Raw genomic sequence first — 24,420 nt, forward strand, 5'->3', positions numbered from 1 at the left:
TGGATGGTAAAATTGATTGTCATATTTGTAATGTCGAATAAATTTGGAACTGAGAGTGACAAAATTAAAAAAATATATATATATTGTGTAACTAAATGGTATATATAGCTACAAAATTACAAGGGGTACAACTAAGCAAGTTTGAATTTTGAAATTGAGTTTTCCCCCACTTTTATTAAAATAAGAGAGAAAGAACCACTTGTGCTACATGCAAATCAAGTATCTTTTATGATGACACTAATTAGGTATGTACGTTCATAAATTAAAAAACTTCTTGATGAGTAAATTGCATTAAAAGCCAAACATCGACCAACTATACTTTAGTTTATGTCAGATTTCTTCAAAGAACTTGGTAAACACTTTATCTACTCACTCCAAGTGCCAACGAATAATAGAGAAACTTTGACTGTGACTGGATGTCTGATTCCACACAAACCTAGTCCATCAACATTATATTTAACCATTTTGTTGTTGTATAAAGTAATTTTTTAAATAAAAATTTTAGAATAAAATAGATTTTTGGTCTAAAGTTTCGAAAGAGATATTTTTAGTTCCTAAAATTTAGAATATACTTCTAGGTTACTGAGCTCATTTGACCATTACTCCTGACTAACAAAAAGTTAGGGGGTGTTAAATTTCTTGCTGTGATTTGGCCCAAAAAAAAAAAATATATATTACACTAATGTTCTCTAAACTTCCTTTTTCCTTCCTCTCTCCGTGAACTTCACTGTGGCTTTGCACTCCTACACTAGCCATCGCCAAAGATGTTCCATGCGGATTTGAAACTCGAGAATCGGATCCTCGTTCTGGAATGACGTTCTAGATCTAAAGAGAAACAATGTGTTCCTCATTCTAGATTGACGAGGAACATTCATTTCTTGTTTAGATTTAGAACGTTCATGGAGTGAGTATCAAGATTTGAGGTGAAGTTGCAACTACCAATGGTATACAGCAACCAAAGTAAAAAAGTGGCAACCTAATGGTTGGATACAGTGTCTTAAAGACGCTGTGCTATACTCTAATGGGCTAAAACTTGGGCTATTTTAATTTGAAAAAAAATAAAAAGAAAATTTCATGCGTGACATGTAATCCGTCAAAATTTCGAAGTTCTCGACTCCATGATAATAGGAGGCCATTTTATCCATGGTCTACAGCTACACGCCTTATCCAAACTCCCAAGAATGCAGCAGGCAGTGGCTCCACCGCGAGTCACTGTAACCGCCGCGCGCCGGCCGCAGCAGATTGCGACGAAGGACAATAAGACCGCAAAAGGCCGGAGCATCAACGTAGGGTTCGGGGGAAAACGAAAGGAGCAATTATGGCAGTGCGTCGAGGGATGCGGCGCCTGCTGCAAGCTCGCCATGGGGCCCTCCTTCGCCACGCCGGAGGAAATCTTCGAGAATTCTTCCGATATCGAGGTTCGTCAATTCGTTTCGTAGTCGGTAATTTAATAAGTTTAAGCTCGAACTCCTCTGGCATTTGCTTCTTCTTCAGTGCTGTGATTTGCAGTACCAATCGATGGTTTTGTTCTGTAAATTTCAGCTCTATAAAAGCTTGATTGGCGCAGATGGATGGTGCATTCACTACGAGAAGAGCACACGTAAATGCTCCATTTACGCCGGTAAGATTCCAGCCCTCATGCCGCCGCTGCTTCAAACTTTGAATTGTAACGCTCGAGTTCGAAACATGAAATTTGTTCCCCATTTCCTTTCGCAGATCGTCCATACTTTTGCCGCGTAGAGTCTCCTGTATTTGAGAAGTTATATGGAATCAAAGAAAATAAGTTCAACAAGACCGCTTGCAGGTCTTCTCATAAACCTCAGGATCTTCTTTTCTATGTTTTGGTTTAGACCCTAGTCCTACCGCGTCCATGGAATTTCATTAGTAATTAAAAGGTCAGCAGAACTAGCATTTTTGGAGAACGAAATCCTAATTAAGCGTTTGGTGCATTGTTTTAGGTGTTTTTAATATTTTAAAATTTTTTAAAATTGCTTTTGACTATATAACAAAAAATTGTATCAAAATTTTAAAAAGTATTTTTAATATACTAAAAACAATGCACAATTCTAAAAGTATTTCAAACTTATTCCTTTTCGTGAATATTTATGCTTGTATCTATTTAGTACCTAAACTTTTATAAGCTTCGTTATGCCTTTGAATTTCAAATTTTAGTCCTATATAGTCCATGTAATTAATATCCTTAACTAAATGATGATGTGATATAGCTAATGGACACAAATTGGACAATTAGAACGAATGATAGGAGAAAATGATAAACCATAAACAGAAATGTTACCGAACACTGAAAATAAGAAACAGAAGAACTGGGCTAGGGCTGAGAACAAACATAGAGTATAGAAATGAACCAACTAGTTAAAGCTTGTGAACGAGAGAAAACCCAGAGAGAGTTTGGCAGATGAATAGGATGGGAGGAATTCCAGTAACATATCCACCTTGATGTTTTTTAGGAATATCAAATTCTTGTGGTTGGGCTGATTGTTCATCTTTCCTGCAGTAGCTGTAGGGACACTATAAAAGCAGTCTATGGTTTCCCATCCAAGGAATTGGAAAACTTCAACAAGGCAGTTCAGAGCTGAGTCTGTATAAAATACAAAGGTCATATATATTTCTTATGGATGATCAAGTATTTGTTGTGTTGTACCATGCTGACATGTTGACGAGAAACATATATGATTCTCTGCAGTCTTCTTGTGATCAAATCCTTCCTTCTAGCTATGCATAGGGTTGTTTGGAAACTGTTCTGAAAACATTTTTTTGTAAATAAAAAATCTGTAGAAGTAGATAACTTTTCCCAAGAGAGTTTTTCTTGTTCTTTTATGTGTTTTCATGAATTTTTTTTTAAGAAAATAAAGTTGCTATGCTTTCTAAAATCACATATTTGTAGATAGTAATTTCAATAGCTTTTACGATTCATTCCATACAACTTCTAAACAGCCTGTTCATTTATACAAACATTGGAGCAAGAATTATAGATGCAAAGAGAGAGAACTCTTCTCTTGTTTAGCCTCAGACCCTGAACCCGGGTTATTTATAGAACCCCAAACCAAGCAAATCGCGGTGCCAACACTTATGTTCCCAATTTCTGATTCTCCATCAAAGATTAAATATTGTTGAGATTGAAGCCATGGAATGATGCACTAATATATTTAGTGCATTGTCGTGTTTAGGGTCTGAAGGAGCCTTCAATAACATGTATTCCAGAAGATAAGAGAAATGGTGTATAGCACATGTTGGCCACTATGGAGACGGTCTGTGCAAGGCATGTCTCTGCCAGAAAGCAAAGAAGAAAAGGGATTCTTAGCCAGCAGTTGGAGGCAGCTACTTTCTTCTTGTTCAATCTCGGTGAAAGAAATGAGATAAGATGCTTTGGCAACTAATATGGAAATGCCTTTCCCTTTTTGCTGCTTTTCATCCCCCAAAAAAAGCTGCTTCGAATATTGCCTTTTGCAAGCTAAAAAGTGAGGAAAACGTTAGAATTAGAACATTGTTAACTTAACATATTATGTGGATGAAGCATGTGATGTAGCAGTAGGAATTCAACCTTTATAAAGAGATTTCATTCTCTTGATTGGGTGAATGCTTTTATTGGGTGGAAATGAACAATGCCTCCACATTAAAATGTAGGAATTGGTCCCGAGTTCACCGCAATAAGTACCTATTTTCGTTGTCTTGAAAAGTTAGTTGTACCTGTCCTGTGATTTCAAAAAGAGTATGTTTTTAGATTAGAATGGAATCCACTACAAATATGGTGTTTTCTTTCTCCTTTCCAAGTTTATATAACAGGTCATATCAACACTTCCATTCCCCCAAGGCCCAGTTTCAAAATCTAGGATACCTTGTGGCCTGTGATTCCCTTATAAACAAATATATTGTAAACAAGAGAGTTGGAGCTTGAATATCTGCTATGAGTTACAGTGGTTCTGACTCCATTGGCCTTATCATGCCAAATGGAAACAGCTACGACTACCCTCCAGAGCAGTATTCTCCTCCATTTTGGACAACAGAGATCGGTTTCCCAATCAGACACCAGTCTGATGGAGACCCAATAGGAGACAGTTCTGAGGGTGAGCAGTCTTACCACAGTTGTTTTGGTTATTCCACTTCTTACACTGAATTTTGCAGAGATCTCTTCTTCAATTTCCAAGACCAAGACCCATATGGCTATCAAAATGGCTGCACAATGGAGAATACAGATGACATTCTCCTCCACAATGAGGATTATAATGGAGATTCTAGAAATTTGGGCTATGAATCTGCTTGGGATTGCTTTCAGTCTTGGTTTCGACTTGGAGAAGATGAGTTCAGCTATCACTGGAATGGACGAGCTGAAACCTGAACATGACTGCAATTCCGAGGCTATGGCACTCATTGTTTCCATCTTAGGGTACTAATCGAAAAGAATTCCCTTCTAGTACTAAACCAGTATTGTTTAAACACGAAATTACAAGTATCCATTGAGTACTAGAAATTTTTTTTCATATATGAAGTTAGACTAATCACTCCTTTACTTTTTTGTCAGACGGCAATTGGTTGGATGAAATGTACTCGGAGCTATTTGTTTTCTCTTCAAATGTTTGGACCAGAACTAATAATAAATTTCCCCCAGTTTAATACACCAAAGAAATAAACAAAAAAAATCATTCAGACATCTCAATGGTCTGTCTTCTATCTCTCTATCTCTTAGCATTTAAGAGGAAGTTCTCCCTGTGATCAATGAATGAAGCCAAAATTTAAAACTATATCTATTCTAATAATGACAGAAAAAGGAAAAAGATTGTGCAACATGTATCACTGTACATTAATTTTCTCTCTCTTGAATTACACAAACTGTCCTCATATTACATCGCCAAGGCCCAACTCATCTTCAATGTCATCCCCATCTTCAAACAGCTTCAGAAATCTAGCCTGATCTTGCTCCCTTCTCTTCTTTTGCCAATACTTGTAACCAACCACGATACCGATAATTAGCACAGTTGAAACCAGAGCACTTATAACTATGATTGCAGCAACATGCATTCCCTGTTCGCTGTTATGCGTAGGCGCACTTGAACTGGAAACTGCAAGTATCAATTTAAGAAGAAATCTTAAATGCCGTTTGTAACACTTCTCTGGAAACTGCAAGTATCAATTTAAGAAGAAATCTTAAATGCAGTTTGTAACACTTCTCGGGCACGCGACCAGGTTAACAGAGTCACAGTCGTAGATTTGTTCGACATGATTAAGAAACAGGGAGCATGAGAGCAAGTTCATAGATTAGATTATGCATATGTTCTTAAAACTCTCAAGGTTCTTTATTGCAGCAATTATATAGCTAATGGAAATACCTCATTTAGCATCCTTACTTAAGGATTGGGAATTCACTAGAAGTTCCCTCAATAGGTGGATTAAGGTTTATATAGTTACACTCATCTAACTAGAAGAGGCAAAAGTGAAAGGAAAATGATGATACAAAACTTCAAGGATTCTAAGAACAACAAAGCTTATATTTATGTTCACAAATCCTGTTTCTTCAAACTCAAAAGTTCCCATGATAAACAACCAAAATGTCCAAAATGGACTGAGTAAGGCGATTTCATTTTCTACACGTGCAGTTCAAAATATTGAAACTTGAAATATGTGAAGGCAATATAATTATTCACGTTTAGAAGGCAGAGTCATAAACTATAGTATATTGCCACTCACCATTGGAATAAGCTGTGCACTGCAAGCACATAAAAGTGGCATTGAACTCTTTTTCGTTGAATCGTACATATTTCCCAGCGGGAGCTGTAAAATCAGATGGACAAAACTCCCACTCCTCGAATACATCATCAGATTTTATGCTGTCCTCCTCGTAGAACCCACATCGCTTACACTTTTTGCTTTCAAATTCAGTCAATGGCTGAAAGCACAAACAAGGATAGTATTTCAACATTGGAACCAATTTAACAACAATGAACAGTGCCATTTTTGTTACTGTGTATGTCAATTCCCCCTTCCTCAGTAGAGATCAACGAGAAGAAGATATGCAGATACAAAAGTGAGACATAACCACCCTCATTACTTTCACTATGTTTCTATGCAATAAAGATTTCTAAAGGTATTTGTTTTGAGTGAGACAGATACAAAAGTTCAAATGGTCATACCCTAATGTCCTAGATACAAAAGTTCAAATTGTCATATCCTAATGTCATATTTTTTCTTTTCTTTTTTTTTTTTATTTTTTATATCGCGGGGAGTCGGAACTTTACTCTCCACTCTCCACTACTGAGGAGAGCCTGTGCCGGCCCCAAAACCCGAATTTAGGAGACATCAAGATTTTTGGTATTGAGCTCGCAGATCGTTCGAACACTTGAGACCACCTCTAAGTCAATAGGGCCAAGAGACCCCAACTCTTGGCGTGGTCGGGCACATATCCTATTGTCCTATTGCTAAGTTATTTTCCAAATTTTGGGAAGAACTTCAATCAAAACACATTTTAAGCACTTGGGTTCCACCGAGTGATATTTTTGGTGGGTAAAATCTGATCTCTCAGCCATTCAAGTGAAATTACGACACCCAATAAAGTGGACATGAAAAGAAGGAAAAAAAAAGGTGGAAAAGCTTCAACAGAGCTCAAAACAACTTGACGATAAACCACAAACCTGCCAAGATTCTTCACCATTGAAGCTGTATAAAACATGCTCTTTCTGTACATCAGGCAATTTCGTTTTGTTTCCCCCTTGACATTGAAAATAAACAGTGGGTTTGGAGGCCAACCACTCGTGTGTCTTGTATATCATTACGGAATCAAGCGTAACAACCGCCGATTCTGCGCCCCCTGAAAACATTTCCAATATTTAATCCCCGACTTCATAAAATTGCAAACAACAATAAACATAGAAAACAAATCAAAGCCCAAACAGCAACATAGAAACCAAAAATTTCCATCTCGTCGGCTAAATTTTACCTGCAACGCAGTTCAGGAATGCCGAAACAATAAGAAAGATCGACGAAACTCTGAAATTCAGAGTACACCGAATCGGCATATCGCGAATTAATTAAAATTTGGAAACTCCGCCCTCAGCTCGCCTAAATCAATTCCAGAAATTCCAGATAAGAAAAATCGGAGGGAGGTCAAAACGCCGGGATCGGAGAGAGAGAGCGGTGGTAGACGGCGGAGCTGGAACTCCGATTCGATTAAACGGAAGCTTCAAGGCTATGGCGGTTTCGGGGTGCTTTGCGTGGGAGCGAAAATAACTAGGAGTTGGGAGCTTTGGCTGACCGGTTCATGGATTTGTGGGTAACGTTGGAGGGACTGGGGAATTTGCGTCTGTGACACGCATACACCAACGTGCACCTGTTACTGCGCCGGATTTCTGCCACGTAATGTGAAGCTCACATCATCGGATGGTGGTGGTTGCGTAGCGTAATCTGTAAGGCTGCGGCAATCGGAGGCGATCTGCCATTGATCGACGAACGTAGTATGGAACCGCCTTATAGGATTCTTTCCCATTTGAACGATGTATATATTTGACTTAATTTTTTCCTCTCTCTCTCTTTTTATTTTTATTGATATCTTAGGTTGACATTTTTATATTAACAAATGTGAATTTCACGGTCACATGAACTAGAAATCTCCCCGCTCCACGTTTATTCTATTGGAAAAAAATAATAATAATGTGAATTATATCAAAGCATTCGATTAGTGTCTTCGAATTTTTTGTCTCGACTTGCCTACCGATATATGTTATATTTAAATTGATTTAAGATGTATTGTCAATTTAAACATAGTTCAACTAGTTAAGACATATGTCAGTTGGAAGTTCTGATTTCCATTTTCATTGAACTAAAAAATATTGATATAATGCATGTTTATTTTAAATATATAAAATAAAAAAAAAAACAAAACAAATGTTATTTTTGAAGTGTGCTATTAATTAAAACTCACAAATGGACCTCACAATCATCCAAATAACTTATCAAACTCTGACTGAACGAAAGAAAATCAAATCAATTTTATTCATTTTCATAAAGAGTCGTAGCATTATGACAAATTTAAAGAGAGGAATAAAGAATTCAAGGAGAATTTTATTTAGTATAATAAATGTGCGGCGTAGAGATTTGTACCTAGTTCAAAGGAGAGAGTTCGATATATTTGAGTTATGTAAGCTGTATAAGTTCACATCTCTCACTTTTATTGCACATTTCATCACTGATTATTTGGATCTAACATAAACCTATTGAATGCCAATTACACATCATTTTTGTAGCAATTGACTATAATTAAACTAGTAACGATATTTATAACTATGCTTAAAAAATCGATGGTACAAGTCTTCATCCCATAATTGAATTATAACTATGGGTGTTCGCATGACAAGGCGGGATGAGGAAGGCTTTCCCATCTCTATTCCCGCCCTTTATTTGATTTCCCACGGAGTTTTGTGAGGATCAAAGTGGAGAAGAAAACAAGGATCATTTAGATTACAGGGACAAAACTCTTTCATTCCAACCCCATAAGGATTGTAAATGAAGATTCACCATCCCATTGAGAGAAAATAAGCATCTTTAATTGTAATATTAATTAAAAAAGAAAGATGAAAAAAAATCTTTTTATCCAAATTAACGAAAAGATGAAAAAAATCTTTTTATCCAAATTAACTTGTCTCATAGGAGTGTCATACTCATATATTTCTCTCGATGTCACACAATGAACCATATAGTTTCGTGCATCTTTTTTAATTTCATCAAACTCCATTATTCTCCAGCATAGAAAAATTGAATAGAATTATAGAAACTATCATGTCAAGTAGTAATTTAAAAAATTAAGTTTAAATCTCTTTTTTTTTTTGCCTCTTAATATACATTTATTCAATATATACTACTCCAACCTAGGCATCTTTCCATACCTGTGATAACACATTAAAACACATGCTTAAAACCAGATAATAAAATTAATAAAAGTAAAATAATAAATGAGAACAACAATAATTATTTAAAAGAATAAAAAAAATTTTAATGACAAAAAAAAAATAAAAATAATAAAATGATTTTTTTAGGGGAGAAAAATGAATTATGACATTAATAGGAAAGAAGTTTACTAAATTGAAAAAAAAAGGGAAATAATTAGCGAACAAAGTGGAAATTTATTGACAAAATTAGACAAAAGCGCTTCTCCTCTCCTTCAATTCCTTCCCTTTCGCTCCGCTGCTCTAAACTCAGGGCAGCAGCTTCACCACCACCACAAGCCCTAATCATTCTCTCACCGCCATCGCTGCCGTTGCCGCCGCCGGTAATCCCAAATGTCGCCGCCGCCGCTTTCAATTCTTCCTTCTCTTCTACTCTGTATCTCTCTTCTCCTCCCGATCGCCTCACATCAGCAACAATCTCAACCCTCCAATGGCGATGCTGGAGCAAACGCAACGGCCTCAGGCAACCAAAACCACACGGCGCCGCGACGCGGTGTCTATGCTCGCGAATTTCTTGTAGCGCACAACAAGGTGAGGACGAAAGTGACACATCCGCCGTTCGGATGGGACAAGAAATTGGCTCGATACGCCCGGCGCTGGGGGATGAAGCGCTGTGGCGATTGCAAGATGATTCACTCGTACGGTCCGTACGGCGAGAATCTGTTTTGGGGAGCGCTCGACCACTGGACGCCGACGGAAGTGGTGGAATCGTGGGCGAGCGAGGTCCAGTTTTACGACGCCCAAAATAACGCGTGTTCCGAAGGCCAAATGTGCGGCCATTACACGCAGATCATTTGGAAAGATTCTGCCAAAATTGGATGCGCGCGCGTCCAGTGCCAATCCGGAGGCCTGCTCATAATTTGTGAGTACGATCCGCCTGGAAATTATGTCAATGAAAGCCCGTTCGACACCTTCGCCGGCGGAGCCTCCGCCCGCGCGTCCGCCCCCACCTCCGCCTCCGCCCCCGCCTCCGCTCCCGCCTCTCCTACAAATCCGGGAAATACAGTACCGCCGCCGGTGCCTGCGGCGACCACGGCGCGAAAACTCACCGGAACATTTCCCTAATTACCTTCACGAAATCAAAATGATTAGAGATTCGATCTTAATGCCGGACTCCTGAGATGTGGATAGAAAAAGGTATCTTAGTTTTTATTCAAATCGATTTTGCCTTCTCTTTTTTCCCAAGAGAGGTCTAGTAGATTTTTTTTCTTCCTTTTGCAAATGGTTTAATAGAAATTTTGCTTCGTGACGTTCGTACCTGAACAGATAACACTGTAACTAAAATTATCATTTACTAAATTATTATTTATGATTTTGTTCTTCTGTAATCAAATGCTTTACCATCAGTTATTTTTTTCTTTTTTTTTTTTGAAATCTTAACTAAAATTCTAGACAGGGGTGATATAATTCAAACCTAGTTCTGACTTCAAAATAGTTGTAGATTTAGAGAGTGCATCTTGTTCTCTAGATGAGTGCTCTCCTATTCCAACTTCCTCAAAGTTTCCGATAGCACAACCATTAGAAAAAGAACGAATTACGAGTGTAGCATTAAATGAAAGTACTCTCGCAATAAATTTATTTTTAAAAAATTTATAATTATTCTCAAGTTACTCATAAATTTCTCGAAAAATCTGTATTTATTTCGATAAAAAGTAAATGATTGTCAACTATATAATATTGAGATGACTTTTCATGATCTAAAATGTTGAAGATATCAAATGATTATCCAAATTTTCTTTTTCAATTTTTATGAACGGGATTACAAAGGTGGGTCCCGCTATTTGAGTACATTCCTTCCATTTGATAAACATCATTAAAGGAAATCAAAATTTTCATTATGATTCATTGATTACAATTGCGGGTAAGTAAACGGGGTCTTAATTTCATGCTTTTTAGCTCATAATTTTACTTTTACCAACCCTTAACCATTAAAGCCAAATGTTATATCGAGTAGATAATATATACACATATATATAATTTAATAATATGTGGGGTGAGACCCACCTGAACATATGAGAGGAAGAGATTCGAATCTACTGACATTTTAATTAGATATAAGTGCTATAATTCATTGAACTATCAAATTGGTATGTGTTATCTACTTGAACCGTATAGAGATATTGAATCTGTTATTATATATCTAAGTTTTTGTAGAAAAGAAAAAAAAAAGATACGTACGAATCACAAATTGTAAATTAACCATGTCTAATTTAACGATTAAAACCCATTTCTCAAAGAAATAATAATAATAATAATAAAATAAAAACCTGAAAACCCGCGTTGGCTTGGCACGGTGAACCCGCAGCTGTGGTCAGTGATCGAGCCATAAACTCAGCTCCACTCTCGTCTTCAATCTTTCACAGACCTCGCCTTCTTCGCCGAAATGTCGAATCTGAGTCTCCTCCGGAAGGAATTTGGATCCCACTTCCTTTCTCGTGCGCCAAGGACAAGCCATGGCTTCCCTGTCTTCTTCCGGGAATCTCCTACAATTAGATTGTTCTCGACGGAAGCGGAACAACCACCTTCGGAACCGCCCGCCGATTCTTTCCTTGATACATCGAAAACAGGCATGAATCTCGTTCTATTCTCCTCGTCCTGAGTCCCGGCCATGTCCTCGAGTGTGATATCGGCAGAGGTTTAGGGTTTATACAGGGTGGTGGTTTAGAATTTTGGGAACACTTTTCTTTCTCGAGTATTTGAGTTTCTGGTAATAAGTCTTGGCTGAAAGTATTAAACGAGTTAGTTTCTGTATGTTTGATTCTATAAATTTGAATAATTTGGGTTTTGGTGAATGCACTAGTCATTGTAAAATCCTTTTGGTGTACTTTCTGCTATTCTTAGTATCATTAGGTAAGTGATTTATCGTCTGCTTTTATGTGGTGCAATGCGTTATGAGTTTTTTGTTATACTCTTCTCAGGTTTGGTTTATGGAAAATTGTATGGAATTACAAGGAATACACTAAAGACGGACATTGTCAATTTGCTTGAAGGATGTAATTTGGGTTTGGATGATGTCAAAGTTGATTACAATCGGAGTTTCACACCCACCTCTATGTAATATTCTTCCTTTTGGCATATTTTAGACATAGATGCGTTCAGTATTATGTTCTACTATTGTAATTATGGTTCAATCCCTACTGCATCGTGGAAACTAAAATGATCAAAGAATATCTAATGGCCCTTCTGAGCCTCTGAACATTTAAATATTAATGTAGTCCCTAACCCTGGGTTAATTAGCTTATGTGTTAATGTATTGAATGTGTTCACGTTGTACTTGTAATCTGTAAGGGTTGTATTGCTTCGGAGCAACTCGATCGAGTATTCTTATTTATTTAATAAAAGTCAGGAACATGTATTTGAGTAACACTGATGTTTGAGGTTGGTTTTCATTTAATTTTCATGGATGTTGTAAACAGGATGATGCAGTTCCCCTCCCGACAGGCTTATGATAATGCTATTCGAGTGATTGGGAGAAAAGGTCGCTTGTACAGATTGGAGCGGGTGATGTTTTGATTGATACATGTGCTAATAACAGATTTCTGCTTTAATTTGTTCTTTATGTTTTGGAAATCTATAACTTATATTTCTGAATTTCAGGCTGATCGTTCACAGTGGGACCTTCTTTCACCTTACAATGGAAAAACTGTAATGCTGATCTTTTTAATTATTATTATGAACTTATCATCCATTGAGAATCTCTTTTTTCAATCATATTTTTGTTTTGCCCTTGGCATCTTTGATGCAACACATTTTATTTTAGCTTTGTTTATCTAATATCATGTGATTGAATGACATGTTTTTCAAGGATCAAGCATACATATCATTATGTTCTCTGTTCTACTTCTGCGTAATGATTAATAGCAACTTATTCCTAATGTGCTCCAAATTTAAAACTGTTAATAGAGAACTACTTTGTCATGTTAAATTATTCAGAAGGGAGTAAAGAGAGTTAGATAAGGCTCATGTTGTAGGGATCTCGTTTTAGTAGCTTCCACATACCGTGAAACTGAAATAGCTGTTTCAACTTTGCTTAAGATCACTTGTAAAAAGTTCATAGTTCTTACCAACGAAAGAAGCATGTACTATCCGTTGGAACTTGAGACTTCAAGACCTGAAGACTGAGGATTGGCTACTTTCCTGGCCTTAGTTTTGCTATTTATGAAACCATATGCAACTTATCGTGTAGTCAATGGGTGGCTCTATTAAATATAAGCCTCTAATTTTTTTCTGCGAGATTCAATCTTCTTTGTAATATATTGTGCTCAGTGCTCTAGATGGAGAGAAACTGATAATATTAAGAACTTGTGCATTTGTAGGTCCTTCTGCAAGGACTTCCTCGAAATGCAATGCAAGAAGATGTAGAACGCTTCCTATCTGGCTGTAACTACGATGCAACCTCAATCAATATGTTTTTCAGGTAAAGATCAATTATTTTTTACCAAGTTTAGAATTGAATGTATTACTTGTTCAAATTCTGTGTCATGCATCATTTATATACTCCATTGCAGGGCATCAGTTCCAGAACCCATGAGAATGGCAACAGTGCTATTCCCTTCACCAACACAAGCAATGCATGCATTCCTTACAAAGAACAGAGGCTTTTGTCTGAACAACCAAATTTTGATGCGGGTTCTCCAATAATTAGTAACCGTTATCGACTGTATTCCGCTCATATTTTATGTTGGCTCAATGGCTGGGCATTTTGTGGTAGCCTTTTGACTTGCATCTCCATATCTTAAGCCTCCAGGTAGCAGTCACATTGATTTAAAGTGACCTGAAATCTTTCTTTTTCACAAAGTTAGCAGTTTGCTTGGGCTAAAGAACTGCATTTGTAAGGAAGGATATTTGGATCTTGAATTTTTATGAAAATAAGGTTGTTGAAGTATTTTGTTTTTTACTAGGTTGATTTTCGTGTCTCAAAACTCCTGTTTTGTTGTGGGACTGTCCCTTCAGCCAACAGAATCTGGGAAATTTTCGAGTACTATGGAAAATTTTGTATAGTTCCATTCATCATCTGCGATATCAGTAACATTTAAGAATGACGTGGGAATCATAAAAGAAGATAAAATATTAATTGATGATGTGTTTAGAGAATAGCTACTACTGTAGCAACTTAAATTTTTCCATGCAGTCCTTAGGATTTGATCACATCCAAATGCCTGAGCATGGAGCTTCTGTTTGTTTAAACATTCATTGTTCAGAAGAGGGATTCCAGAGGTGGGAAAAAGAGAGAAAATTTTGGATTCTAATCAAAACTATAAAAAGTGAGTCAATACTCTTTAGGATAATAGGTTCTCTGCGATTGTCTACTTTCTTTAGAACTATAATTTGTAGTCCTTTTAGAACATGATGTAAATGTGGAGTGGAGGTTTAAATTTGGTAGGAAAAAAAAAACTTAAATCCATGTCAGTTCAATTTAATTAAAGTAATAATTTAGTTGATTTAGTTATTGTACTTTCAAATTGATAACAATTTAGCTGTAACAATTTAGTCCATAGTTCCTATGGTGAAAAATTTTGTTAGACTTATAAAGGAACAAAATGTGTTTATAAATTACAAAAACTAAATACCGACATGAATTTAGTTCAATGATAGAGTTTAGGTCATGAGTTCTAATTCCAACAATGTTGTACTAAAAAAAATAATAAAAACTACAAAGACTAAATGTTATATGATAAAAATCGACACTTAATTCTAATGAGATTTTTCACGATAGAAATTAAATTATAAAAAAACTTTAAACTATAAGAACTAAATTATTACCTATTAAAGATTAGAGGTTAAATTGTTACCAATTTAAAAATAAGGTACTAACTTGTTACAAACTAAAGTTATTCAATAAAATTATGGACCAATAAATTCTTTACTAGGAAAAAGAAATGTTGTATCAAAATGTTTCATGTAAAACATCAAAGTCGTCCTCTTCAGGAGGACAGCCTACACATCTCATGTGTTTCACTATGCCATCCATAAGACCAAAAATTTCAACCATTAGAGGGTTTGACTTATCTTCTGCTTTAAATCTATAAACTCTATTCTGAATCTCAATCCAGCTATAACCAGGAGCAGTCTTCAGCCCTCTCTCTTTCATCATCTTCCTCAATCTTGCAGCATCATCCAACTGCCCTGCTCTTGCATACAGATTAGCCAACTGCAAGTGCGTCGACGCGCAGTCGGGTTGCAGCAACAATCTACTCTCTGCAGCCTGGATTCCTATCCAGACATTCCCATGAAGCCTGCAAGCAGAGAGAAGCGATCCCCAAATGATTGAATTCGGAGATATGGGCATGTTCTCAATGAAGTTCTGAGCCTCTGTCAGCAGCCCCGCTCGACCAAACAGATCAATAACACACGAATAATGATCCAAGTCTGGTTTAAAACCGAGCTCGAGCATTAGATTGAAGTAACATCTGCCCTCTTCCACAAGCCCAGCATGCCTACAAGAGGACAGGACACCGAGGAAAGTGATCGCATCGGCTTTGACTTGCTGCTGCTTCCCCATTGCTTTGAAAAGATCAATGGCTTGCAGAGAGAGTCCATGCTGGGCATAACCTGCAATCATGGAGTTCCAGGAAACAGTGTCTTTCACTTCCATGGCTTCAAATATGTATAATGCAAAGTTAAGAGCTCCAGATTTACAATACATTGAGATCAGAGCATTTGCAATATGGACATGAGAATCAAAGCCCATTTTGATTGTTTGGCAATGAAAACTTCTCCCTACTCCAAGAGCTCCACTGCCAGGGTAAGCGCTCAATATGGTGGCAAAAGTAAACTCATTGGGTCGCAATTCCATTCTTCTCATCTGTTGGAAGAGCTCCAAGCACATACCAATCTGCCATTCTTGAGCAAACCCAGCAATAATGGCTGTCCATGACACAATATTTCTCACAGGCATTTCTTCAAACACCTTATATGCGTTATTCAACTCCCCGCACTTCCCATACAAACTTATCAGTGAACTTCCTATATACACATTGGGGATAAACCCAGTCCGTATCGCCACAGAATGGTATTGAATTCCACCGCGGAGATTACGCTGAGAACTGCACGAACTCACAACGCTGGATATATCGTTCGCATCGAATTTAAATCTTCCAGCGCGCAAATGAAGATCCCAATGACTCGATTCAAGTTCTTGATCAAAAACACAGGAGGAATCCTTAGATGAAACGAATGGAGGAGCAACGAAACCGTGGGAGAGGGTTTGGGGTCGACATTTATCCGTATCTGTTCGTAAAAAGTCCTGTATGAGCCGAAGATGGGTTTGGCGACTTTTAGAGGCGACATTTCCCTTCGGAGAAATGAGCTCCAAAAGTTTCGGAGGTTTGGGTAAGTTCTTGGTTGGATGGGTCTTGGGTTTGTAGTATGAGAGGAGCCTAATGGAGGCTACTATGTGGAAGCCATGTCCATGAAGAAGTGCAGAATTTTGAGGCTCTGCGAAGAGCATATGAAGAAGACGAACTGTCATTACATGTAACAGCCCATAAGGCTGTTGGCATTAATTTTGAGGCTATTGATATTGGCAATATCAAATATCATAGGAAACGTGACTATTATGTCAATTAATTTTAAAATTTTCAATTAAATTAAGTCTTTCCTCCTCACTGATAACCTCCTTTAATCATCGTTTGGGAAGGAGATTTGAACTCACTAACTTCTTGGTTATAAATCAATCCATGGTATGTCTCCTGCTCCTACAATCGTTGACCTTAGAAAAAAATTATTTAATGAAGATAAATGCTCAATTGGTTAAGACCCTAAGCGATATTTAATTTTTGAAATTTGTAAATACATGTCATTCATGTAATTGCAAAAATTAGAATATCCAAGTTTTGCAAAGAGCCTGTGAAGAAGACGAATCGAGCGCATAAATATCACACATAAAAGGAGGGGCGAGGGAAAGCTTCTAGTTCTAGGCGCTGCTATGAAATATCATAGGAAACATGAGTATTATGTCAATTAATTTTCAGTCTTTCAATTAAAATTAAGTCTTTCTCTATTACTGATAACATCATTTAACAAGCGTAACCAAATCCGAGCTTAACTCAATGATCAACAGTACGTTTCATTTCGATAAGGTAGTGATGACATTCAATTTTTACTAAATAATTTAACAACAAATTGAACGAATTTAAGAGAACAACCATGTCATTGTTCGATTACTTGTCCCGTCAATCTAGTGTGATCTAGCATTAAAGAGATTGATTAAGCAAGTAATTGTTCAAAGTTTTGTATCCGTAAAGGAGGAGCTTTGGCATATATAGAGGACCTCACCGTTTAAGTAGTACCTGCCCACGACCTTTTTATTCAAAAGATCGCTATACTTGGGTGGGATTTTACATTTTATACAAAATTAGATTTCATTTAAAATCTTAAGAAACAGTACCAACTAAAACTATGAACAAGATTACCCATTATAACTGTGCTCAAAGCCATCCATGAACAAGGAGTACTAAAACAGTTAGCTCCACTTCCACCCTTTTACTAAACAAAATAGGACTGAATTTCTTCATAGTCCCAATCAATGATAGAAACTAATTTTCCTTGGCCATTTGCTTATGTGTCAATGAAAAGGAAAAGAAGAAAAACAGAGAACCTGGGGTTTCCTTGATCCCACATTCCTTCAGGCTGCAGGCTCTGTTGGTAATACCACTTCATTTGGCAAACTCTTTTTCCTCCTGCCTTCAATTTCTTTGGGATTGCGTCCTCTGTTCCCAGTCTTGTTTTTCCTAGATTTATGAGCCTTCCTACTTCTCTTAAGAGTCTTCAGTGCCAATGCTTTCAGTGGAACTGTAACATCCATGGGCAAAAGCACCTGTTCCAGGGAACGCCAATCGAGATCTTCAAAATCTCCATCTTCATACTCCACTCTGTACCATCCTGTGCCTTTGTCGAACTCAGTTATGACGCCATAGTAATACCGATCACCAAACATTTTGTTTATAACCCTCCCTTCTAACCACTCACCAAAACCAGTGCTTCCAAGTAATTTTTCATCATTCAGAGAATTACAAAGAGTAAGAGCAGTGTCACAAGCAGGTATATCAGGCACCCCATTAATTACTATAGCAGGCTCTCCAGGTAGTTCGTAGACATTGGAAAATGAAGGCTCAGAATCCTCTTCTTTTTTGGGGATCTCCATTTAAACAGAGCCTTTATTTCAAGCTTGCAGCAAACGCACTGTCATATGAAAAAATAACAGTTTCTGGTTACTAAAAAGGGTATATAACCAAAATTGGTATTTTGTTGATCCGATTGTTAGAATGTCAGAACTCGAGCAAACAGTGAAAGTGAATCAAGCAAAATAACATGGGGCAGAAAAAGAGAGCAGATAGTCCATTGTCAATTGGGATTCCCTCTATTTTCATACAGAAATAAATCACTAGCACAAGAGAATGAAAAACCACGACTCCTGAGAAATGTGCTTTTGTTAGTTTGTTTGTTAAGAGCATTTGCTAATTATACTATGTTCTATAAATATGTGAATCCCACTTTAGCTCAATTAGTACTTCAAATCCAAAGATAACATTACACATCAATAGGTCAGTGTGAGCTCCTACCCAAGTCTTTTGCAAGAGAAGTAAAAGAAATTAATACATTATACAGGAAGTAATGAACAAAAACCAAAGGTTACAGGGAAAAAATAGAACACTAGAAGATCAAAATTCACTCGAAGTTTTATCTCCTTCAAGACCAGCCTTTCATTTTCCACTTCTGGGTTATAAATGCCTACATACATACTATGTATAAATCCCTGAATCCAACATATATACACACACACATGTCAGGGATGCATAAGAAATTTCTGCTTCTTTTACTATATACATTGCTTTATAGTAGCTCAAAGATGGAAATAACACTGAACTTAACAAATTAGGTTCTCTACACAAAAAGCAAAACTTGTCAATCAAATTAGATGGATGAAGAATTGTGCTCATAAGCTTTCTCTACATCCAGAATAAATTCAAATAAGAATTATACATAGTCCCACAGTCCATTTGGTTCAAAAGTCACCAAATATCAGCCGGTCACCGTATGCCCAAAGAAGTATGCCGTGTGCCTTCTTCTCAAGTTTCAGAGGCAGAATCAGAATTCAAAAGCTTGTGACATTTGAAACACGAAACAAACAAAGAGTATTTTGGCAGTAAGCGAGAGAAACCGGCGGAAAGATGCTTAAAAACATACAATTAAGCCGCAAATTTCCTATTTATTTTCATCTTTCTTTCACTTCAACTCCTATGAAACAATCACAGACCCAAACCAAACAAAACCAGTATTAAATGCCTCTAAAGCACCTTTCGCAAGCAATATGGGGGCAAAGAAAGCCCTTTCCAACTATGGAAACTATAGCTCCATGTGCATAGCTGAGAGATTCTTCCATTTCAGATCAGTATTTTGCTAGGTCAAAACCCTCGATTAATTATACAAAAATCCATCATTTCGATTTACAGGTGAAATTATTCCTCTGGTAAAATTCAGACTGGACTCAGTATAAATTATTACTCAATTCGTAAGATGAATTCCCTAAAACACACCTGTAAAAGTTCAATGACGATCACCAGTTGCTCGAACTCTTCTCATCATCGTCTTCTGCAAAGAAAGAACGGTTATACATAAATTCTGGATTTTCTACGGAGCATTTTTTATTTTTCGCGTATTTTATGAAGACGGAATTACGAAAATAATTTATCATACTTAAGCACCTTATTTTTAAATTTATAAAATTGACAAAATACAAAATTAAAACTTTTTTTTTTAGGAATGAAATTAAAACATATTTTAAAAAATTAAACAATATATTTATATATTTTATTCCTTCATCAACATCCCACACTATTTTAAATGAACATTCTTCCCTATATTTAAGGTCAAGTCTGGTAAGAATTTTTGCTATTTATATTAGTGGTATAGTAATTTAAAAAGTCAATAAATATATATATATATATATATATATATATATATCATTAACGTATTTAAGCTCAATTTTGACAAATTAAATTTAAATTATTGATTAAACTACCGACCATATTTATGGTGGAAGATAAAATCTTTTAAATTCAAGCTTGAACTTAACTATTCATGAAATACGATATATGACTCAATACAATCTCGACTCTATAAGATTTGGTGGAACCTCTTAACTTGCTACTGTAGCCACTTGAGCAAGACTTAATTCTTTTGAAGTCATCGTTTCTTTGTAGAATTTTTATTAAAGACCGGTAGAAATTTTTTTGTGGTTTAGAGAATCTCGAAATCTTTCATCCATCTAGTTTCCTTGTTGGAAACGACATGAGACCATGAAAGTGGGGTGAAATGAAACCTGTCTTAAGATGACTTTAAATTTATTGATATGAAAATTAAAAAATTAAAATAAAATTTAGCACTAATTTATATTGTTTGTTAATGAAATCATGTATATGAATCCATTTCTTGAAGAAAGGACTTTGAGAGTGGATTCGTCGAGTGCAATGCAAGCCATTTTGGGACAGTAAAAAACATAATGACAATAATGTTCAATTGTTGCATTTTTTTTTAATTTTAATATTTTTGGAAGTTCTCATAATTGGGGATGATAATTACTACATATACCCTACCAAAGACATGCCTTCAAACTTCAAAGTTCAAAGCATGCCACTGTCACTTTTAGTTCTGATGATTTTTTTTAGTACACATTTCTAAAATGATGGACAAAAAATTAACTCTTTACATTTTTAATACAAAGATAAATCTTAGAAATGATTATGAACCAAACATGCAACTTTCATAAAATATAGCCATAAGTTCTGGGTGAAAGGGTTACAATAATTTTGTTCACAAGTTCTTAATTTTTAAAAGAAGAATAGTTGAGTCGTTTGAAAAATAGGTGATAGCAAACAAAGAATAATATAGAACAAGTTTTGAAAGATGGTTAACATGAACACTTAATTATAAATACTACAAATATTAAATCGTTACATAATAAAAATCAACGCTTAATCGTTACATAAACTATAAATACTAAATCCAATTAATGAGATTATGAGACTAAATTTTTACAAACTTCAAAGCATAGAGACTCAATTATTACATATTAAAATTTAGAGACGAAATCGTTATAAACTAAAATTCATGATTGAATCATTACTTAAATAAAAGTACAAGAATAAAAAAAATATTTTTTACTTCTTTTAAATTTAAATATGTGAATGTGGAAATTATAACAAAATATGTGTTTTGACCATGGCAATCGTTCCAAAATTTGCAATATTCCCTAAATTTGAAATTTGAATTTGTAAGACAGACATTTAAGAGACGTAGGAATAAATGGGAGGTGAGGGAAGGAAGGAGACAAATTCAGGGACCTCACGTGACAGTGAACCGCCAGGGGGAGAGCTATTTTTTAACACCATTCACCTCCGTGATTTATTTATTAACACAATATATTTTTTTTTCTTTTTTGTGCAAAATATAATTTGAAAATGGTCTCATTGAATATTAGATATCTTGCACTGACAGATGGGAAAATATTTTTCAAAATGGTTTTGTATTCAAATTTCAAACCATTGGTTCAAATAGTTTTAGTCATTTTTATATGGTTATCTTTTCGTAGGTCGACGAGAATTCAAATACCTGATCCTTTGATTGAAAATTTATGCATTAACCAATTAAATTAGGTTTAAGTTAACAATATTTATATAATTGTTGTAGTATCTGGTATGTTATTTTAATAAAAATGAAAGTTTTATTTTATTTTAATGTATTTGTTGAAACATTTTAAATGATATTTTCAATAGTCATTTAATATTTCTATATTAAAAAAAATTTGTCTACTCACAATTTCATGGTTTTGTAATTCATATCTAAAAGCATTTTTAGAATCCAATCAAATGTAAAAAACGAAAAAACAAAAAACTTATATTCTCATTAAATTTTGACAGGAATTCAAAAGTATTTTAAATAAGGTGAAAAATAAAATAAAGAAATTATGAGCAAACCAGGTTAACTCTTAAAACACAAACACAAAGCAAAATATGGCTAATTAGAAAAATAAAATCATATCCAATCTAACAAACTTCATAATAAGGGTTTGATTAAATAATCATAGCTTATGTTAAGTTTTTGCTTCACAAGAAATCCAAAAAGTTAGTGCAAACAGTAAAGTTAGAATTGTTTTAGAAATTATGTTTTACTTCAACCACCAAAACTTTTGTTTTAAAAAGCAAACAAATTCCTTCCATGATCATGTTTAGCAAATTTATGGTTGGGTCAGGAATTGCATGGGCATTAAAGTGCACAATAATAAATAAAGGGTTAAATTTTTGGGAATTGGAAAGGATGAACAACTGTCACAAAGGCAGTGGGTTTGAGTTCTTATAAAGACAGAGGCCAAGGCTGTGGGTTTTTCTGACACTGATTACAGCATCTTTGGCTTTGAACCAACACAGAATCTCCACTCAAAGAACAGGACAAGTAATTCAAATTTCCTAATTCCCTTCTCTCTCCCCAGATTTCCATTTCATTTATTTGTGCTATTGAGCTCACAAACTGATTTGATGGTAAAAGTAGCAGATTGCTGAAGTTTCTGCACTAACAGGCAAAGAAGATGATGAGTAATTGCAAGGAAGACAGACCCTGGAGGTGGGTTCTCTCTCTCTCACTCTTTCTTTGTGGTTCAGAATGTTCAGATGGATATAATTATTGACATTGAAATGGATTTGCTTGCAGTGGAAAGAAAATGGAAGGAGGGGAGGGTTTGATAACTTTAGACTGCTTAAGAGGAAGATTACTTGCAGAGAGACAAGCTTCAAGGTCAGCCAAAGAGGAGGCAGAGTTCATGGGGAAGAAGGTAAAGTGCCATGGAAATGGAAATGGACATGGACATTTTCTTCATCACAGAACAGTTCACATTCGGCAGTTACGCTTCCTTCTACCTTTTTATTCAAAGTTTTTTATGTTTTTGTGAAGATGATAGAGTTGGAGAATCAGATTAGAAAGGAGACAGAGCTAAGGAACAAAGCTGAGAAGAGGCTTAAACTCTTGATAAAGAAGCTTGAATCCCTCAACATTGCTTCAATATCAGTGATCTCAGAGAACTCAACTTCATCAGAAATTTCCACAAACTCTTCAGCCACAAAAGAAACAGAAGATCAAGAATCGAGATCAGAAGAAAATCAAAGCGAGAAAGCTGTTCCAGATATCGCCGCACCAAAACAGCGCGATGAGGATAAAACTAATCAGAATGCTCCAGATCAAACCAATTCAAGCCCTAACACCGAATCTCCCAACAATTCCTGCACCGATCCCCACCGATACTCTCAAATCTCCCGGAGCAGAGATCAAAGGTACCAAAATTCCCTCCCAAACTCGCAGAACTTTACCATCTACACAAGAATTAACCTAAGCTCGGGCCTAATTGAGATTACGGTTTCGTAATTGTTTCAAGTTTTTCAGTAGAATTAAAGGAGAGAGAGAAGGAGCATTACATAGATAATCCGGTAGCGTCGGTCCCCGGAGCGGTGCCGGCGGCGAGTAGAGAGAGCAGAGCGATGAAGCCGACGGCAATAATCCAAGAAAGAGCGAGAGATGTTCACGATGGTGTGAAGCACGTCAGAGGAAATGTCCAAAGCTCATTCGAGAGAAGAAATCACATGAAAGCCATAATGAGTATGTAAAATTTATTCAATTTTTAATTTAAAATACATAAGACATTTATACATTCTGATTTTGTAATTAGTTTCTGGTATTTTTTATATATAATAATTTGAACATTTGCGAGAGGAGAGAGAGACCCAAATCCAAGTCCTAACGATATATACCAATTAAGAATTCGTTTTGGCATTCGAACTTAATTTTTTATTCCCATTTTAGACTTAAATAATGGAGACTCTGATGAAAATTTGGTATATTTATTTGATAAACTGGAACTAATTTTGTGTATTGATTTGCTATGACTCATTTTTCTTTAAAATTAATAGATTTTTATGTTGTTTTTTTGTTAAATTATTATTTTATTTTTTTAAGGTCAACAACACGTAGAAAAGAGTTCAAACCAACTTCTAACTTTTTGGTTTAGAATATATGCCTTAACTAGAGCTTTATATAGATTGACCCGTTAAATTAGTTATGGAACATAACAAAAAGATTAAAAAAATCGACAACCGAGAACATAACGACATGACATTGATGAGGTCTCAATTTTTAGATGATACGATAATAATTATTAATTTTAATTTACATTACAATTTTTTCTTTTGATTCCAAAGATGTTTTAGAACTATTTTCTAGAAGTTGAATATCGAACTATCAATTTTTAAAATTTAGAGACCAAATAATAATGTATCATCAAATTTCTCAAGGCAGGAGAGAGACTCTAGAACTAAAACTGGCTTTTATGGGGAAAAGAAAACCCTTTAAAACTGCTTTTTTTTTGTTTGCTTTTTTCCTTTCAAGGATGACAAAAGACGTTCCCAACTTCCCACAGTAAAAA

The 24,420-nt window shown here is 35.7% G+C and overlaps 7 protein-coding genes across 21 annotated transcripts; 4 read left to right on the forward strand and 3 right to left on the reverse strand.

The window, feature by feature from the left end:
* The first annotated feature begins 1,071 nt into the window (after positions 1-1,071).
* On the forward strand, positions 1,072-4,689 carry LOC111013629 (zinc/iron-chelating domain protein). Of its 10 annotated transcripts, none has more exons than XR_015788918.1 (6): positions 1,082-1,418; positions 1,543-1,621; positions 1,717-1,895; positions 2,516-2,616; positions 3,189-4,405; positions 4,541-4,689. XR_015788918.1 is itself a non-coding variant. In XM_088119901.1 (5 exons), the coding sequence occupies exons 1-4, from the start codon at positions 1,119-1,121 to the stop codon at positions 4,355-4,357; spliced, it is 681 nt and encodes a 226-aa protein (XP_087976027.1). In that variant the 5' UTR covers positions 1,073-1,118; the 3' UTR covers positions 4,358-4,405; positions 4,541-4,689. The 10 variants fall into 10 exon arrangements, 6 of the variants coding, with proteins under 6 accessions (XP_087976030.1, XP_087976027.1, XP_022143806.1 ...); XR_015788916.1 differs by having other exon boundaries at positions 1,085-1,418; positions 1,717-1,804; XM_088119901.1 differs by lacking the exon at positions 2,516-2,616 and having other exon boundaries at positions 1,073-1,418; positions 1,717-1,804; positions 4,144-4,405.
* Positions 4,690-4,739: 50 nt separating this feature from the next.
* LOC111013628 (valine-tRNA ligase) lies at positions 4,740-7,281 on the reverse strand. Its single transcript, XM_022288110.2, has 4 exons — positions 6,950-7,281; positions 6,645-6,820; positions 5,704-5,902; positions 4,740-5,078 (listed from the first exon to the last, which is right to left on the reverse strand). The coding sequence occupies exons 1-4, from the start codon at positions 7,026-7,028 to the stop codon at positions 4,855-4,857; spliced, it is 678 nt and encodes a 225-aa protein (XP_022143802.1). The 5' UTR covers positions 7,029-7,281; the 3' UTR covers positions 4,740-4,854.
* Positions 7,282-9,284: 2,003 nt separating this feature from the next.
* Positions 9,285-10,279, forward strand: LOC111013685 (pathogenesis-related protein 1C). The gene has a single exon (XM_022288187.2). It carries the CDS (start codon positions 9,285-9,287, stop codon positions 10,014-10,016), a length of 732 nt encoding a protein of 243 aa, XP_022143879.1. The 3' UTR covers positions 10,017-10,279.
* Positions 10,280-11,216: 937 nt separating this feature from the next.
* LOC111013764 (Ribosomal protein S24e family protein) lies at positions 11,217-13,836 on the forward strand. Its single transcript, XM_022288287.2, has 6 exons — positions 11,217-11,518; positions 11,870-12,005; positions 12,368-12,452; positions 12,549-12,596; positions 13,268-13,368; positions 13,460-13,836. Exons 1-6 carry the CDS (start codon positions 11,335-11,337, stop codon positions 13,590-13,592), a joined length of 687 nt encoding a protein of 228 aa, XP_022143979.1. The 5' UTR covers positions 11,217-11,334; the 3' UTR covers positions 13,593-13,836.
* A 959-nt stretch (positions 13,837-14,795) lies between these two features.
* LOC111013570 (Tetratricopeptide repeat (TPR)-like superfamily protein) lies at positions 14,796-16,574 on the reverse strand. Its single transcript, XM_022288038.2, has one exon. It carries the CDS (start codon positions 16,420-16,422, stop codon positions 14,839-14,841), a length of 1,584 nt encoding a protein of 527 aa, XP_022143730.1. The 5' UTR covers positions 16,423-16,574; the 3' UTR covers positions 14,796-14,838.
* A 770-nt stretch (positions 16,575-17,344) lies between these two features.
* On the reverse strand, positions 17,345-23,587 carry LOC111013695 (dirigent protein 17). 4 transcript variants are annotated; one of them, XM_088122563.1, is made up of 4 exons: positions 23,417-23,587; positions 19,490-19,544; positions 18,936-19,054; positions 17,345-18,134 (listed from the first exon to the last, which is right to left on the reverse strand). In XM_088122563.1, exon 4 carries the CDS (start codon positions 18,094-18,096, stop codon positions 17,578-17,580), a length of 519 nt encoding a protein of 172 aa, XP_087978689.1. In that variant the 5' UTR covers positions 18,097-18,134; positions 18,936-19,054; positions 19,490-19,544; positions 23,417-23,587; the 3' UTR covers positions 17,345-17,577. The 4 variants fall into 4 exon arrangements, 3 of the variants coding, with proteins under 3 accessions (XP_087978689.1, XP_022143894.1, XP_087978684.1); XM_022288202.2 differs by lacking the exon at positions 18,936-19,054; XM_088122558.1 differs by having other exon boundaries at positions 18,936-19,544.
* Positions 21,888-23,710, forward strand: LOC111013694 (uncharacterized). 3 transcript variants are annotated; one of them, XM_022288200.2, is made up of 5 exons: positions 21,888-22,403; positions 22,500-22,571; positions 22,659-22,779; positions 22,899-23,275; positions 23,377-23,710. In XM_022288200.2, exons 2-5 carry the CDS (start codon positions 22,537-22,539, stop codon positions 23,603-23,605), a joined length of 762 nt encoding a protein of 253 aa, XP_022143892.1. In that variant the 5' UTR covers positions 21,888-22,403; positions 22,500-22,536; the 3' UTR covers positions 23,606-23,710. The 3 variants fall into 3 exon arrangements, with proteins under 3 accessions (XP_022143892.1, XP_022143890.1, XP_022143891.1); XM_022288198.2 differs by having other exon boundaries at positions 21,889-22,403; positions 22,497-22,571; XM_022288199.2 differs by having other exon boundaries at positions 21,889-22,403; positions 22,503-22,571.
* The last annotated feature ends 710 nt before the right edge of the window (positions 23,711-24,420 follow it).

This window comes from Momordica charantia (genome assembly GCF_013281855.1).
Source record: "Momordica charantia cultivar OHB3-1 chromosome 1 unlocalized genomic scaffold, Mcharantia_2.0 BLBB01000001.1, whole genome shotgun sequence".
In the NCBI taxonomy this organism is placed as follows: Eukaryota; Viridiplantae; Streptophyta; class Magnoliopsida; order Cucurbitales; family Cucurbitaceae; genus Momordica; species Momordica charantia.

Bases quoted from the DNA above. Each gene is read 5' to 3' on its own strand.
- LOC111013694 (XM_022288200.2), top strand. From the start codon at position 22,537: ATGATGAGTAATTGCAAGGAAGACAGACCCTGGAG. The intron at 22,572-22,658 runs GTGGGTTCTCTC...ATTTGCTTGCAG, and splicing joins AAGGAAGACAGACCCTGGAG to TGGAAAGAAAATGGAAGGAG. The intron at 22,780-22,898 runs GTAAAGTGCCAT...GTTTTTGTGAAG, and splicing joins CAGAGTTCATGGGGAAGAAG to ATGATAGAGTTGGAGAATCA.
- LOC111013695 (XM_022288202.2), bottom strand. From the start codon at position 18,096: ATGGAGATCCCCAAAAAAGAAGAGGATTCTGAGCCTTCATTTTCCAAT.
- LOC111013628 (XM_022288110.2), bottom strand. From the start codon at position 7,028: ATGCCGATTCGGTGTACTCTGAATTTCAGAGTTTCGTCGATCTTTCTT. The intron at 5,903-6,644 runs GTTTGTGGTTTA...TTGTGCTTTCAG, and splicing joins ATGGTGAAGAATCTTGGCAG to CCATTGACTGAATTTGAAAG. The intron at 5,079-5,703 runs GTGAGTGGCAAT...TGATACTTGCAG, and splicing joins GTGCACAGCTTATTCCAATG to TTTCCAGTTCAAGTGCGCCT.
- LOC111013685 (XM_022288187.2), top strand. From the start codon at position 9,285: ATGTCGCCGCCGCCGCTTTCAATTCTTCCTTCTCTTCTACTCTGTATC.
- LOC111013629 (XM_088119904.1), top strand. From the start codon at position 1,119: ATGATAATAGGAGGCCATTTTATCCATGGTCTACAGCTACACGCCTTA. The intron at 1,622-1,716 runs GTAAGATTCCAG...TTCCTTTCGCAG, and splicing joins TAAATGCTCCATTTACGCCG to ATCGTCCATACTTTTGCCGC. The intron at 1,805-4,143 runs GTCTTCTCATAA...TGAATTTTGCAG, and splicing joins TTCAACAAGACCGCTTGCAG to AGATCTCTTCTTCAATTTCC.
- LOC111013570 (XM_022288038.2), bottom strand. From the start codon at position 16,422: ATGACAGTTCGTCTTCTTCATATGCTCTTCGCAGAGCCTCAAAATTCT.
- LOC111013764 (XM_022288287.2), top strand. From the start codon at position 11,335: ATGTCGAATCTGAGTCTCCTCCGGAAGGAATTTGGATCCCACTTCCTT. The intron at 11,519-11,869 runs GCATGAATCTCG...TACTCTTCTCAG, and splicing joins CCTTGATACATCGAAAACAG to GTTTGGTTTATGGAAAATTG. The intron at 12,597-13,267 runs GTAATGCTGATC...GTGCATTTGTAG, and splicing joins CACCTTACAATGGAAAAACT to GTCCTTCTGCAAGGACTTCC.